At 38.1% G+C, this 16,215-nt stretch overlaps 1 protein-coding gene and 1 non-coding gene across 2 annotated transcripts; one reads left to right on the top strand and one right to left on the bottom strand.

Moving 5' to 3' along the window:
• Positions 1 to 759: 759 nt before the first annotated feature.
• trnac-gca (transfer RNA cysteine (anticodon GCA)) lies at positions 760 to 831 on the bottom strand. The gene has a single exon. It is a non-coding gene; the product is annotated as a tRNA-Cys (tRNA).
• A 2,187-nt stretch (positions 832 to 3,018) lies between these two features.
• On the top strand, positions 3,019 to 15,961 carry LOC127947744 (LIM and SH3 domain protein 1-like). Its single transcript, XM_052544686.1, has 7 exons — positions 3,019 to 3,696; positions 7,393 to 7,487; positions 11,012 to 11,096; positions 12,455 to 12,562; positions 14,045 to 14,135; positions 14,222 to 14,334; positions 14,412 to 15,961. The coding sequence occupies exons 1-7, from the start codon at positions 3,628 to 3,630 to the stop codon at positions 14,583 to 14,585; spliced, it is 735 nt and encodes a 244-aa protein (XP_052400646.1). The 5' UTR covers positions 3,019 to 3,627; the 3' UTR covers positions 14,586 to 15,961.
• Positions 15,962 to 16,215: the final 254 nt, after the last annotated feature.

Below are 16,215 nucleotides of genomic sequence, written 5' to 3'. Positions count from 1 at the left end.
ATTCCAGTCCTTACGTTTATAAACAAAAACCTCTATATAGATAGATTATTACTGAGCTGTAGTCTGTACTGTCCTCAATAACGAACATAGCCAAATGACTGCAATATTCCGATTACTGTGGTATGGTCACACCTATAAGTCATGCTAAAGAAAAGAAAACATGATTTAAACAGAGATTAGTGACCATGTTATAAAATGTCTATTTGTGTTATTCACACCTTCCATCAGATGCCAGATGATTAGTTCTCTGATGTGTTTCACTTTGTTTGGGGCGACATCTAGTGGCCAAGTACACAACTACATGCAGTCCACTTCAAATACAATAGATATTTTGATTTCATGAGACTTTCATCATATTAAGTTGGGCGTCAATTTTAATAACTGCATGTAGCTCAGTGAGTTTGCTCAGTTATCCTTTTTATAAGTCAGTTTATCCTGTGCAAACCTTCATATACTTTCATTGTAATCTTACTGTTGTACTTGTTGGCCTAAACAAGCAACAGTTAAGAGTTTCAAAAATCTTTACGTAAAATCTAAGTGAGAGAGACCGAGGGCGCGAGCGGGAAATGGATTAACAGCTTCATATAGCCATGAATTAACTACAGATCAGTTTGTATTGTAATCGGGTCCTGTCTTTATTATTGCAAGGTGATAGTCATTGCAGGTGACACACGTCTGGCCTATGTTATCACCAAACTTTCTTGGAAAACCCACTACTAGAGGGGTTCATAGTTCATATTTACCTGGTCTGGAAAAAACAGGGGGCACCCGGATTTGAACCGGGGACCTCTTGATCTGCAGTCAAATGCTCTACCACTGAGCTATACCCCCACCTGCTAATTTGAGCCACAGGTGATGTTTTCTCGGGTTACTCATGTGAGATGTGTATATAATGGGCGTGTCTACAAGTGTGAGTATTTGTTTTGTAAAATACAATAATGACCAAAGTTTCGGCAATGACATAAATGTTGTGCGTTGCAAAGTTCGTTGCTTAAACTGTTGTGGTGTTCATTCACATTTTTTCTAGATTATTGTGTAAAGTGAACAGATGCATTGTAAATAATTGCTAAAAGCTTAATTGGCCAAAATATTAACTTTTAAAAATCACTGTTTTTGGATCATGACAGAGTAGCTAAAATTAATTTTCTAATCATATCAGCAGCACATGTGAAAGTGTGAATGAGTAATAGTCATGTTAGTCACTATAATACTAATTAGATTGTAAGAGCAGAATGATTGCTATAAAAGGAGGGAAGAAAAACTTGTTAGCAATGGTTACCTCCAAATAAACACGTGCAGGTTCAGCCATCATTGCTTTGCATCAAAATGGCCTCACATGCAAGGAAATTGCTACAAAGAATATTGCACCTTAAAGATGCATTTACCGGATTGTCAAGAGCTTCAAGGAGATAGGTTCGACTGCAGTGAAGTCTTCAGGACATCCCAGAGTGTCCAGCGAGCACCAGGACCGTCTCCTCCTGAGGAGTCAGCTACAGAATCGTGTCTCCAGCAGTGCAGAGCAGTGCAAATACAGAGCATCTGCACACACAGTGAGGCCAAAACTTTTGGACAACTGCCTGATATCAAGAAAGACAGCAAAAAAGCATCTTCTCTCCAAGAAAAAGGACAGACTGAAATTCTGCAAAAAAGTACAAGGATTGTACTGCAGAAGACTGTTGCAAAGTTATTTTCTCTGAAGCTCCCTTCTGACTGTTTGGGACATCTGGACAAAAAAATAAAAATTAATAATTGGATCAATTGTTGGGAGAAGAAAAAGTTAATACTGCCATGAGTTCTGTGTTGTGCCAACAGTGAAATATCCTGAGATCATCCATGTGTGGGGTTGTTGATCGGGCTCTCTCATAATTCTGCCCAAAAACACTGCCATGAATAAAGAATGGTATCAAAACTTCCTGAAAGAGTGACTTCTTCCATCGATCCATGAGCAGTTTGGTGATCCATGCGTTTTCCAGCATGATGGAGTCCCATTACCAAAGTGAGAGTGATAAAGAAGTGGCTTGAAGATCAATACACTGAAATCGTTTCTGTGGCCAGGCAACTCCCCAGATCTCAATCCCATAGAGAACCTGTGGTCAGTCCTCAAAAGGCGAGTGGACAAGCTGAAGCCCATAAATTGTGATTAACTCTGAGGAGTAAAAAGGCATGAATGGATCTCCATCAGTCAGGATTTGGCCCACAAGCTAATATCCAGCATGCCAGAGTGAACTGCAGAGGTTATGAAGAACCATGGTCAACACTGTAAATAATGTTTTTTTTTGCCAATAAAAGCCTTTAAAACGTATGATATGATATGCTTATCATTGTTTTTCAGTATATCATAGAAACATGGAAAAATAATTGACAAATATTAAAGCAGCAAACTATTTTTTTCAAGCAGAGGGTCTGGGGCTGGTTGTCATACATTATCCTACAGAATATATCAGCACTGGTCACTAAATGTTTTTTTAATAACCTTTATAAATTTAGAACATTTAAATCTTATGGCAACTATAAAATTGTGACATTTATGAAACACCCATGTCCAGAAATAAATATCCGTACACAGTTGACATGTTTATCAATGAATGTATGTCAGCATGGTGTTATTGAGTTCACGTGTTTAGCCAACAGCTATAACAAAAATATAGTGCAATTTAAATTATAGTTTGGAGACAACACAAGTTTGTCTAACAGACAATAAACATATTGTGACAACTTCCCTGTGTGACAGCTAGCCCCAGCCTCCACTACAACAGGAATATACAAATGAAAATATGCATGTGTTATAGTGAAGCTAATTAGCTTTGCAGACATCGGAGCAATACGTTTACTAAACATTGAGCTATACAATTTACTGAATCTTGATTATAACAAAAACAAAACAGATGTCAATAGGATGAAATGAAACGCTCATGTGGGCCTATTTTCGCTGAAATGTTTGTAACGTTAGTCGCACATTTAGCCACCAGGTGTCGCTCGAACAAAGGGCTACAAAACCGAAAATGTTACGCTGAAGTATTTTTGGCGCATCCGATTCGAAACTCAATGGTGTTTCTTTGCTTTGGATAGAATGTGAACGGCTTGTGTGAAAACTGATTTACATAAAGTGCAGCAAAGACGCCACTAGGTTAAAAGTGCTCAGTCGTTTTAGTATTATTCAAAGTTTGAATATGTTGAATGCACCTCACTTTAAAACTGTTATCAGTGTTTATTCTAAAAGGTGATAGTTTGAATGAATAGGCATTGTGAGGGCAGGTACACTCCCAATATGTCTATCTGTAATTATCGGTTTTTGATTTTGGGTTTAAAGCAAACTGAAAATTTAAGATCGTCTATAGCCATTGAACTCATGAGGAAGACGTCTCTTTCACTTCAAATGATAAAGAATTCGAGAGTGAAAGAAAGGCTTCCGCCAAGGGCCCTTGCTTACCTCAGCACGGGGGCGCGCAGCAGGATACAGCGGCAGTGCCGTGAGCGCGCCTTCCGTGTCTGATTCGTTCGCTGACAGCCAGCGGCGCGAGCTGGTCTTATTAACGGCTAGTGATCCACACCTCAAGTGTTATCAACCCTATTGTGCTCCGCGGATCGTTTCCTCATCTCATTCCGAAGCCGTACAATTACTCCGAGATGAATCCACTGTGTAGCAGATGTGACCGAGTGGTGTATCCCACGGAAAAAGTGAATTGCCTTGACAAGGTAAGGCTAAGCGAAACTTAGCATACGCTAGCACACCTTACACCTATGACTAAGAGAATGGGGTAACGTTATACATGGTTTAGGCTGTGTATAATATAGATTAAAAAAAATGTGTGTTTCAAAGAGACCATTTCCGATGTGGTGATTAACGCTATCAGGAATGTGGGCATAGCGGAAATGTGTCAGCGAACGAGCTAGTAATGGAAAGCCTTTGATTGTGCTAACTTCACTTCACGCTACAAGTTGTCTATCGTTTGTTCAGTTTTCTCAGTGTGAATATCGTGTGATATCGACAGAAATGTGCGGCGGAGTCGTTATTTTTCAAACCAACGGCTGCTCGGTCGCGAGGAGGAGGTGGTTTGTTTATGACGTGTCAGTCTGTCCTTAGGGCGACATGGACGGACCCGAGAAAACCCCAAAACAGCCCAAGTCGTGTCAAAAGCTAACATTTCTTGGCGCGAATATTGCACCCTTACAGTAACCGGTTTGGTTGTGCACGATCTCGTTTTTGTTATCCAGCCAGGTTTGCAGATGTGCAACTTTGCGGGTGTATAACGAGGCCTGTATATATATATAAATATAAAAACATGCGATTTAAGGGAAAATGTTGCATGCATTCACGAAATTCTAGTCGGGCCTTGCATTTACTCGATGTGCACATCTATACAACATGTTTACCAATTGGTCAGAGGAAGTGTTTGGTGCTCGACACGCTTGTGAAATCTTTTATATTCAGACCCAACCCCCTCTTAACCCATATCCTTATCGCTCTCGTTTTGAGTGTGGCGAAATCTTGAGTTTTTGAATTGCTTTAGATGCTCCAAAGGGTGGGGTCGTCGTCTTCTATTTTCATGCAGCGCAAGAATTTGAGAAACTGGGGCGCCTGTAATTGACGTTAAAAGCGCATTAATCGATTGGCCTTGAACGAGGCAGCTTGAGGAGTGACCATACAGACCTAAAGTGCGTTCATGAGACGTGCAGTTTATGTGCAAGTAAACGTGGGGGGCGTTTGGTGGCACATCTCCCACAAATGTTGTCAAAAACAGCACTGACCCCACACACACACACAAGTTGGTTCCCATTCATTGCCTGGAGGAAAGGCTTCGAATAAGTTGCTTCTTACTGTTGTTTTGTTGAGGCATGTCGACGCTTTCCTCGGCTTGAAGAGAGGCCAGCCATCGCTTGTCATTGTGCTTCAGCATCAGCTGTCACTCTGGAGAACACCTCTGAAGAACCGCACCCAGGAGAGGTGGTCTAGGGCTAGTACTCAGTGGCAAAAATAATATTTACTCTTTCTCATATTGTTCCAAAAGCATTGGAATTATTATTATTTTTTTTTTTTTTTTGGCGTGGCACACAGAAAGAGAAGTTTAGTAAAATGTCCAGCCAGCCATTTTCCAGACAATAGCAGTGGATAGTGACTGTCAAGCTTGACTAATCACTGTAAAATAATAACTACGTTTTTTTTTTTCATTCGCTCGTTCGCTTAGGAACAAATACTTTTTTTTTTCAGCTTTAGGGGGTGTTAAATTTATCAAACATGGCAGTAAAGATATTTATAATGTTACAAAATATTTTAATTAAAAACTGTTATTTTGAACTTTGTTCATCGATTAGTCCTGAATTTGTCTTTTATCACAATTTCCAAAAAGTTATTAAGCAGCCTAATTGTTGTCAGCATTAATACTAATAAGAAAAGTTTCTTGAGCAGCACATAAGCATGTTCGATTGATTTCTGAAAGATCATGTGACCCTGAAGACTGGAGTAATGGTCAGCTTTACCATCACAGGAATAAATTACATGTTAAAATATATTAAACTAGAAAACAGTTATTTTAAATTGTAATAACATTTCACAGTTTTATTGATTTACAATGTTTTTGAATAAATGCAGCCTCAGTGAGCGTAAGATGGATGAGATCATTTCATAATGCTTTAAATTTATCTATTAGTAAAATACTGTGCACTAAACTATTGTAAGCTATTTTTAATATATAGTCTACAATAATGATTCCATTGTAAGGCACAAGGAATCTTTTGTACCTCTCTACAGATCCTCCCTCTTGTGTTTCTTCTTTTCTGTTTTCTTATTATTTCTTCTTTTATAACCCCTTGGCAACAGAATAAATACCTTAAAAGCATTGTGAGGTAAGTGTGTGGTTTTTTTTGTTTTAGGTATATTTATGGTTCTGAACGGAATCTGCTCAAGTGTTTGCTAGCAGCTTCCTCTCCCTGGTAGTGCAGAACAGATGCATGATTTTGTTGCTCACATGCACATGTAATCAGCTACTACATTTCAGCTGACTGGTAAGAAAGTGTTGGATTTAGAAAGACAAAAATACCATCTAAATTATACGCATTGCAGTTAGCACGCTTGACTGGCTGCATAGATGGAATGTAGGGTAGCGGGTCAGGTCAGTCCCCCCAGTCCGTTTTCTGTGTGTGTGTGTGTGTGTGTGTGTGTGTGTGTGTGTGGTCTCTTATCACTGAAAAACTCCCGATGTCAACATTAACTAAAGATGCTTGTAATCAAAGTCTGCCATAAATCACAGCTAAATACTTGAGTATATAGCTATTATTTCTCGTCATTTTTTGTTTGATTATGGATAATTCTTTCTGTTTTTTCCTTATGTTGCTAGAAGCTGAGAAAATGATGTAACTCATTTAGTAACCACTTGATAACCAGTGTGAACCAGATGAGTGTATATAAAATGTCTGTGCCAGAAAGTCTTTAAAATTGATGCTTTCACACAGAAAACAAAACCATGTCTTTACTTCAAATGGATGTGACCTCAAGTTGGGTTTCTTTTGTGTCACACGTGGTGCTGGTTCCTCTACTACTTTCCAAATGCTTTCAAAGAACAAGCACTCCATTGTTTTTTGCATTTAATTCTCAGAGTGACTTGCATAGATGGTGTAACGACCATAGTGACTGAATTGGTAACACTAATGCCGCGCTTACACAGAAATATCCAGAACAATTGTACCAGGAACTTTTTTCCCCAGTAACCGTTTTCCCCGGGGACCTGTTGCTTACTGCGTTTCCACTGCGGTCTAAATTACCAAGAAGATTAGTCAAATAGTCTGGTGGCGTGGGTCCGCATGCATTTCTCAATACAAATAATGCAAATTTCAGACTTGCATCCTCGGTAGTATGGACTTTGCAAGTTCGACTCGGGAGTGTGAACTCTCGCCGATGGGACGGTGCAAATCCAGTGATTCTGCAAACAGCAGCGTACTTGATATGCCTCATTGTATATTTACAATAAGACCAAATATGATATCAATTGCATGTTTTTATATTAATTTTAACATATAGATCAATTCAGTAAAGACCAAAAATTACCTGTTAGATTTCTCCAAAAAGAAATAATATCGTCTCTGAAATATTTTTAAATAGGCGCTGTCTTTATAAATAATTTATATTTACACTGAACTTTTTTTAGATCCTGGTTCCTGCGGTGGAAACACACCGGGTACCAGCCCAAAGTCCCTAGGTCCTGGGTAACGTTCCAGCGGTGGAAATGCGGCTTAAGGAATCTGAAGGAATTCATGTTATTTGACATCCAAATTTATCTAGCTTTATCTTTCCCAAGTCCACTGCAGACAGTTTCCCCATTTCTTTTGCATACACCTTCCAATACAAGCCCATTTTAAAGCTTTAATCCCTCATTCCTCTGTGTCCCTCTCTTTCAGTATTGGCATAAAGGATGCTTTAGCTGTGAAGTCTGTAAGATGACTCTAAACATGAAGAACTACAAAGGCTTTGAGAAGAGACCATACTGTAATGCGTAAGTATCTCTGCTCTCTGTGAGTTTTGTGCATATCATATGTCTGCTTTCATTGTGTCAATGTTTTTTTTTTTGCTACATATTCCTAAAGTTACCATGAAACAAATTAATTTCATTATGGTTCACTGTTACTGATCTGTTTAAAGGGTTAATTCACCCAAAAATGATAATTCTCTCATCAATTACTTACCATCAGGTCATTCCATAAGACCTTGGTTCATTGTTGGAACACAAATTAAGATATTTTTGATGCATTCTGACTATTGATCGACTGATATGTTGCCAAGGCTGAAATATCGGCCGATATTTGGCATTTTTTAAATATCAGCATATCACCAGACTTTTATTTTGACTGCACTGAGAGAGGCATCACCTGAGCGCACACAGCTCACATTCTCTATCTTGTTCGCTGTCATCGCTAACAGTTCTGTCTAATATGGATAGAAGTCTGTCTAATAATCAGATAGAACAGTTAAAAAAAGGAATTAATATATACAAAAACTATTGTAATGATTGCTTTTATATTTTAAGTAATAGAAAGGCAAACATTATAAAATTTTTCTTGTTTGCCATCAGCCTTAAGCAAATACGCATTTATATCATTTAAACAAATCTTTTTATGACTAATGAACATTTGATTTAACAAAATTTGCATACTTAGTCAAATCCAGCTGTGAGATCTTGTGAAGTGTACATTTTTATCTGTGTGATGGTCGATCCATGTGAATTGCATGCTTTAAACTCATCATTTAAAATTATGCTGCGCTTTATGCATTTACCCACTGTCATATTCATGTCATTTTCACTGTGTTGTATGTAAAATGAGTGTTACCCTGGCTTTATTTGAAAAATCAAGAAAACATTTTGATAAACAACTTTATTCAACACTTTGTCTCCTTCATGTCACCCTAGCGCAATTTTGGAGATTATCCACGGAACTGTTTTCGTTCAGTGGCAAACCGTCAATGCCATTTGCAGCCCTATTTTAGTAAACCAAGATATTTAACAAGAACAAACATATACACAGATGTTGGTATATTAAGAATTAACTGAAGAGTGAAAATTGGGTTAAATATTAAAGTGGAACCAGATACAATGCAAGGTTTCTAAAACAATGTCTGTTTGACAACTGGCTAACTGTCTCCAGTAGCTTGCTTGGGTTAAATTAAGATACCGGAAAAAGAGTGGCTCAGAAGAAAAGGAAGTTAGTACATTTTGAAGATACAAAATCAGACACATTACTCTTTTAAATGACGTTTTAAACTTTCAAAATAGACAGATGCATTAAGGAAGGAAACAGACAAGGCTTAAGCCAAGTCCTAGACTAAAATGCATGTCTGGGCTTTTTTATCTAAAAGAAACTTCTCTTAAATTATGTGCCACTGTCTCCAGATGCACACAATGTTATTTTCTAAGGCATGTTTATAAAAGATACTTAAATGTCCTAATTGAACTATGGCCTAATCCTGGCTTAACCCTAGCCCTGTCCGTGAAACCAGGCCATAACGCTGTATTTAATTGTTTCGGATTGTCATTTGTCTCAGTAAGTGTTAGTTGATCATGGAAAGGTCACATCCGCGGACACAGTAGTTGACTTGTGCATTCATTAGTGGAGGGAAATTCCTATTTTCACAACAATGACCCATACATGCATACAGAAATGAGTTCACTTCTCTGGAATGAACTTCTGATCACTAAACGTCTTGTGAGTCGGATACCTCAGTTATAGCATTCCTGTTTTTAGAAGGTTACTATTCATACTTCAAGTTGCAGTGGTAATGCAGACCGCCAGGCCTGGCATGGTGCTTTAACATATCTAGAGTACATCCAGGAAGTCATGAAGACCAGCTGACATACAAAATATGCAAACGCTTCCCTTCTGTGAGAACTGATGTATCTCAAGGTCCTTGTTTCTCATTCTCACATATTTCTGTAATTCACCAGGGATTTAGTCTTTATTTAGCAAATTATTTATTTCCGTTGCTCTGTGTAGATGTGCTTCTTTCACTGTTTACTCTGTCCTTATTACAAGGATCATCTATACTGATAGTATTGGCTTAAAATGGTAATTAGCAGATCTCATCACTCAACAGTACATTTTTCACGGCTGGTGTAGTCAGGAGTTTATATTTGTACTTTCCTGGACAGTTTATTTTTTCTCCATCTTTTAGCCCATCACAAGTAGTGTAAAAGTATTGTTTTGTTGTCGTCACGGTGTCTAAAAACATGACAGTGGGCAAACTGACAGTCCTAACACTTTATTTAATTAGGATGTTATGCAGTAATCAATAATACTTCATTTGAGTGGCTATTAAATAAGTTACAGAGCTGAATTGTAACCCTATCAAATTCGACCCATGTTAGCTAGATAGATAGCTTTACATTGATCATTTGTAATCAGTAGAAATTGTAGCAGTAGTGTATAACACATCACGCCAAACCAAAATTTGTGGTTATTAACAACATGAAACGCATGATCAATAAATGTAACGACAACGCAGCACTGGCCCAACAAGACAACTGGACCATCAGCCCATCAGTGTTATTATTTCAATCTTTTTTTGTTATATGAAATAAAACTGAAATAAAACTAAATATTATATGAAAAAAAATGTCCTTGAAAACTACAAAATGTCGTCCCAGCAACTAACTGCAATAAAATAATGTTAAGTTGAAGTACTAAAATTACTACAACTAAAAGTATATTTGAAGTCTTTAGTGTAGCTTTTTGACTTGGTGCTGGATCCGTCTGTATTTATTTAGACTGGTTTACAGAGCGTGTGTTGTATCATGTGGTGGTTGTCAGCAGCAACACTGTGTCTGTGTATTATACAGAGGTTTACTAAGCACTAAGTTTACCTTTGGTAACCAGGAACAGACTAGGTTTTGATGGGCTTGGTTGTTAATATGATTCATCTCCATTCTGAATCGGCCTGGTTAACTGCTTGTGGCACGCTGTATGTTGTTATATGGTTACATGATTAACAAACTATAATTAAAGGATTAAGACTGTATTTAAAAATTATTACGACTTTATTGCCAAATATATCAGTTAATGTTGTAATAGTAATTTGTATTCTGTGTTCTACAGTTCTGTTATTTCTGGCTCTCTAATTGTGTGTTGCGTCGGATGATTGTGGTTGGGTTTGTCACTGTCATGCTAATTTTGTGTTGCGTTGGTCTGTGAAAATAGAACAAATAAACTGCCTTGTTTACACAAAGCTTAAATTACGCTCTTGTCTCTGCACTATCCCCGTACAAATCAGCTATAAGCAAATTCAGCCATTCACCTTCAGTCACTTATTCATGATCTTTGTCTTTAGCAGCATCACGGTTAAAGCATCCCAGTAGCCTTGAGAAGTCCTTGACTTGACCATTATAAAAATAAAATTAACCTTAATAGTTTCTATTAAAGGTTTTGCTTAACATTTGGAGACCAGCAATAATCATAACAATAAAAAAATACTGAAGATGTTTGCAAAAATGCTGATATTCACTGAAATGGTTCTGTGTGTGTATTTCAGACACTATCCGAAGACGTCATTCACCAGTGTTGCAGACACTCCGGAGAACCTGCGCCTGAAACAGCAAAGCAAGATGCAGAGCCAGGTATAACACGCCAGCATTCGCATACTCTCTCATCACTCGAATCATGTTTCTGTGGCATTAGTCAGTGCACTCCTCAGCGTGAAATAATACTAAAACAATGCATAAATCAAGTTATGATCATCTCCCAGGCCAGAAGTCCACCTGCACCCCCCCCCCTTCACACTGAGCATGTTTGATGTGGTCTGAGTCTGAGTACGATTGTTCCTGTCGCACCTTGCAGTGCCCTGCAGCATTGGTCTGGTTTCATACTACCCACTTGATTCTTTCAAACCCTGGTGCATTTGCATTCATCTTATGTCATCACAAACATATAGAACACATAGAAAACAGAAATCCAAATCCACAAACCCCTTGAGAACTATTATATATATTAGATAAACTGTTATCCATGCAACAAATATAATCCAAACATCATGACATTTGATTACATTTTCTCCATTTTTACAAATGTTGTATTGACTGCATTAGTAAAGATAAACCATTATTGCTATCTCTCTATTACTGTCAGGAAAAAGGAACAAACTAATAATTAAATTTATGGGAAATACAAGTTTATCAGTAGCTATCAACCGATCTTTGTTCCCAAAGTAGCCTTTACTGTGCAACAGCTTTATTGAGACTAGTTTGGAAAGGAAAGGAAAGGTGACTTGTGGCCAAGTATAGTGATCCATACTCAGAATCAGTTCTCTGGATTTCACCCATCCAAGTGCAAACACAGCAGTGAATTAGTGAAAAACACACACACACACACTGTGAACACAGCTGAAGCAGTGAGCAGCCAATGCTGCAGCGCCCGGGGAGCAGCTGGGGGTTCGGTGCCTTGTTCAAGGGTCTCACCTCACTCATGAGAGCGCTGGACATTCACTCCCCCCACCTACAATTCCTGCTGGACCTGAGACTCGAACCCTCAAACCTTTGGTTACAAGCCTAACTATCTACCATTAGGCCATGACTGCCCTTTTACATGTTTGCAACCCTTGTTTGTAACATTACTTATTTTATTGTATGATTGTTTTCTTTGTATATATTATTTACTGTTAATTTATTGCTAGCTAATTACAAATTCAAAATAAAATAAGCAGGAAATGATGTAATATTAAGTTTGATCTTCTGAGGTTCAAAATGAAAACCATTTCAATGGTATGCACCTGCTTTAACTGACCATTCGTTGTTTGAAGGCCTACTTACCCTGTGGAATGTGGAAAATGCCAAATGTTGTTTTTAGGATTATCCATTAACTAAGCTACATGTATGCTGATGTAATTTAAAGGCGGGAAGTATTCTTGTGGACCTGTTACACGTGAAATGAACCGTTATAGTAACTTGGATATTTGCTAATGTCTGTGTTTTTGTTGCAGGTGCTCTACAAGGAGGAATTTGAGAAGAACAAAGGAAAGGGCTTCAGCGCTGTGGCCGACACACCGGAGCTGCAGAGAATCAAGAAAACACAAGACCAAATCAGCAACGTAGGTCCAATACCGGTGGATTTCTCTCTTTCACATATTACTCACTTTTCGGTGCCTCATATAATCTTTTTTTTTTTAGCTGTTAAATTAGCTTTTTGTCTTGTGCTTCTCAACCTCTGTCTATTACTCTCCAACAAACAGTTTATCTTAATGTCCTATATTTGTTTATGAATTAATTGTCAACAAGAAGTAATAATTATTTGACCTTGATGGAGCATTTAGTCCCATCCTTCCTCTTCTTCTTTCACACCACACCTTTTCGCTGAAGTGTCTTTGCTGGTTGCCTGGTTACATTTGTCACCTAACTTCCTTTTTGCAATGTCATTTCCTGTGGGTTTGAAAGCAAGATAGCAATCCATTTTCTGGCTAAGGAGACACCTTGGGGATGGTGCAGGAATTGCTATGAATTGTCACCCTGGCTCAGAATGAAGTTTAATTAAATTAAAACCTCTTGCTGAAACCACCACTTTACAAAATGAACTGTTTTCTGAGTGGTTTAATGATGAGATAGGACTGCATCAGTATTTCTCATGCACTCTGTTTTTTTTGTTCCTCACCACAATTTCCTATAGTTAATTTAGTCTGAAGTGCTTGCACACAGAGCCCACTGCTGTGGAAGCCATTCACTCAGTTTGAGGGTGTGTCTGTAAAATGGACAGCAGTGTGGTTGTCTTCATTGTGCTCTATGATTGATTTTAGTACATCATACACTACTGTTAAAAGGTTTGTGTCAGAATTTAAAGACTGGAGTATTGACTGCTGAACATTCAGCTTTGCATCACAGGAATAAATAACATTTTAGAATATATTAAAACAGAAAACTGGTATTTTAATTTGGAATACATTTTGGATTTTTTTACTGTGTGTTATTAATCAAATAAATGCAGCTTTGTTGAGTATAAGATTGAAAAACATAAATTCTTACAGACTCAACTTGCACAGTCACCTTTGGGGGGAAAAATTCTACATTTATACTACATTTATTTGTGCTTGTAATTGTCCTATAATCAGGGCTCAACAGTCAAATTTTTTTCTGATGGCCTGATTGGAAAAAATGTTTTGTCCTGCCAACATTATAACTATTACATTGCACATTATAATCCATTAAGAAAATGTTAATTAATCAATTTTTTTTACATTTATAAAATGAAAAAATACAATTCAAATATTTAACTTTTTCTTTACAACAAATACTTTGCTGAGAATTTTTGCAGCTGTTATCTTCATGCTTCATATGCACAAATATTTGTTTGAAATTGATGTCATATGTTTATCATTTTCAACCTGTCTAACAGCTCCAAGACATCTGCTTTTAATAACAAATATTTCTCACAATTTCCAGTCATCCAGCTAAATAATCACTCACTTTGGTGACACATTTCACAGAATTCACAACATTAAGTACATCACAGAAAACTAAATGTTAATGTTTGCATGTATACTCATGCATGTCTGTTCTGACACACTGTCTGTGTGTTCTAGATTAAGTACCATGAGGAATTTGAGAAGACCCGAATGGGAGGGGAAGGCCCGCCTCAGTACCCACACTCACCTCAACAAAACACAACTCCAGGTACAACTCCATACTTGTCTGTGCTTCCGGATGATCATTATTAAAATCTCAATTTCCCACAAAATTAACCCATTTTTCTCTCATAGCATATCAACCCCCGGCAGCATCTCAGAACTATCACTATGAGCCTGAGCCTGCGCCTGCGCCTGCGCCTGCCCCTGTGCGTCAGGCCGCTGCCGCCCCTCCTCCCAGCTCTGGGGTAATGAACTCTCTTACACGCACTGTCCTTTACACTCCTTCTTTTCAAGTCCTTACTGTCCTCTGTTTGCGTTGCAGAAGCGCTACCGAGCGGTGTATGACTACACCGCAGCTGATGAGGACGAGGTGTCGTTCATGGATGGCGACATGATCCTGGATGTGCAGCAGATCGATGAAGGGTGGATGTACGGAAGAGTGGAGCGCACCGGTCAGCAGGGGATGCTGCCGGCTAACTATGTAGAGGCCATGTGAACAGAAGTCAGAGAAAGGGAAAGGGTGGAAATGAAAAAGAGGGGGTTGCGGCGGAGAGATGCAGATGATTAGCCGAGTGCCATCTCACCTTTCAAGATCTCATCTTTTTCCTCTTCTCTTTTCCTGCACTAACTGTCCTGTCAGGGGTCAGCCTCTATGACCCGCTCATGATCCAAAACAAACATAGTTCAGTACGTAATCATACACGGCAACAGCGCATACACGCACTCGCTTAAATAGTGAATGATTTACGACTTTCGCCCTTGTCTTTCTCGCTGTCTTTTGCTTTTGCTGTTTGTCTTATTAGTAATTGTTTCCTCAGTCCTGGAAAGGTGCTGTCACAAGTGGCACTTAAGTCTTAACAAGACTCGCGCACACACCGACCTTCAAAGTACATGACCACGCAGACCTTTAAAATATATTTGGTGCCTGCTTTAGAGTACTTCGCAGACATCTCAATACACTTATCTTCTCAGTTGCTCTGACAATTTGTGAAACAACCTGGTCCAAACTTACATATATAATATTATTCATTTTTTTCATATCTTGTTTGCAGCTTGTAATTGTAATGTATTCAGTACAGTTTCACATCTCATTGAATGTGGGTCAATGGGTAACGATGCTTAATCATGAGAATTCTGGTCATTGCAATTATCATTCCATGCATCTGACCATTTGCATCATGTGTGGAAACTTAAATCTAGAAAAGGCTCCTCTTTTTCAACTGGACATTCCTAAAACTGTATGAAAAGGACGAAGCCTTTTGATACTTACAGTAAATATTCACTTCACATTCCTCTAGCCCTTTACAGAATTAAATTAGAATATATGAGTGTAATTTTGTTCTGCTGCTCTTGCTTTTAAAAATGCGAGGACATAGTGATGTATTTTGTTCTTCATAAAGGGAAAAAAAGAAATGATATAGTCACTCAGCAAGCGAGGAGCAGAACAGTTGTAGATTAGTGAGAGAAGAGAGGAGTCCAAGCACAATTCTATGGACCATTTTAGCTTTGGATTTTAATCATTCCATTTTGGTTCTGGAACAATCCATGTGCATTGTATCCAACTGTATCTCAGAGCTGTTCTGTAAGACGTTGTTTTTGTTTGTTTTTTCCTCATATCATTGCTTATTCTCATTGCCTTGCTGGTATTGTACGAGACAGAATTTTAATGTCAATTTATCAATATCAGTGGAATAAAAAAATCTATTTGTATACCAAGCGGACGGAATTGTTAGCAATGGTATTAGAATGTATTAGAGCCTAGCATGTATTTCTCTCTAACTGGAAACCATGTTACTGTGCAAAGACTCTAAACCGATTCTACTGATCATTGTTCTGTCAAATGCCAAAATATAGATGCAGAGAATGATCAAAGTGTTTTGCTTTCTCAAGGTACTATTCCCACTATTGCTACTTCAAAGGTTGATATTCAGTGAAACACATTCTGCAGGATTCAGAAATCGGTCTAAAAAGCTGATTTTGTGCTCAAGGTATATTTCTTATTATCATGTCTAAGCAGTTGTGTTGCTTAATATTATAACAATATAAATGTCTTTCCTGACGCTTTTGGTTGATTTAATGCAAACTTGGAGGGAAAAAAAGCAAACTTTCTGACTCCAAACTTTTAA

The sequence above is a fragment of the Carassius gibelio genome, chromosome A3, assembly GCF_023724105.1.
Source record: "Carassius gibelio isolate Cgi1373 ecotype wild population from Czech Republic chromosome A3, carGib1.2-hapl.c, whole genome shotgun sequence".
In the NCBI taxonomy this organism is placed as follows: Eukaryota; Metazoa; Chordata; class Actinopteri; order Cypriniformes; family Cyprinidae; genus Carassius; species Carassius gibelio.
Note: the sequence above shows the minus strand (reverse complement) of the source record. Positions and strands in the feature narration are given on the sequence as shown.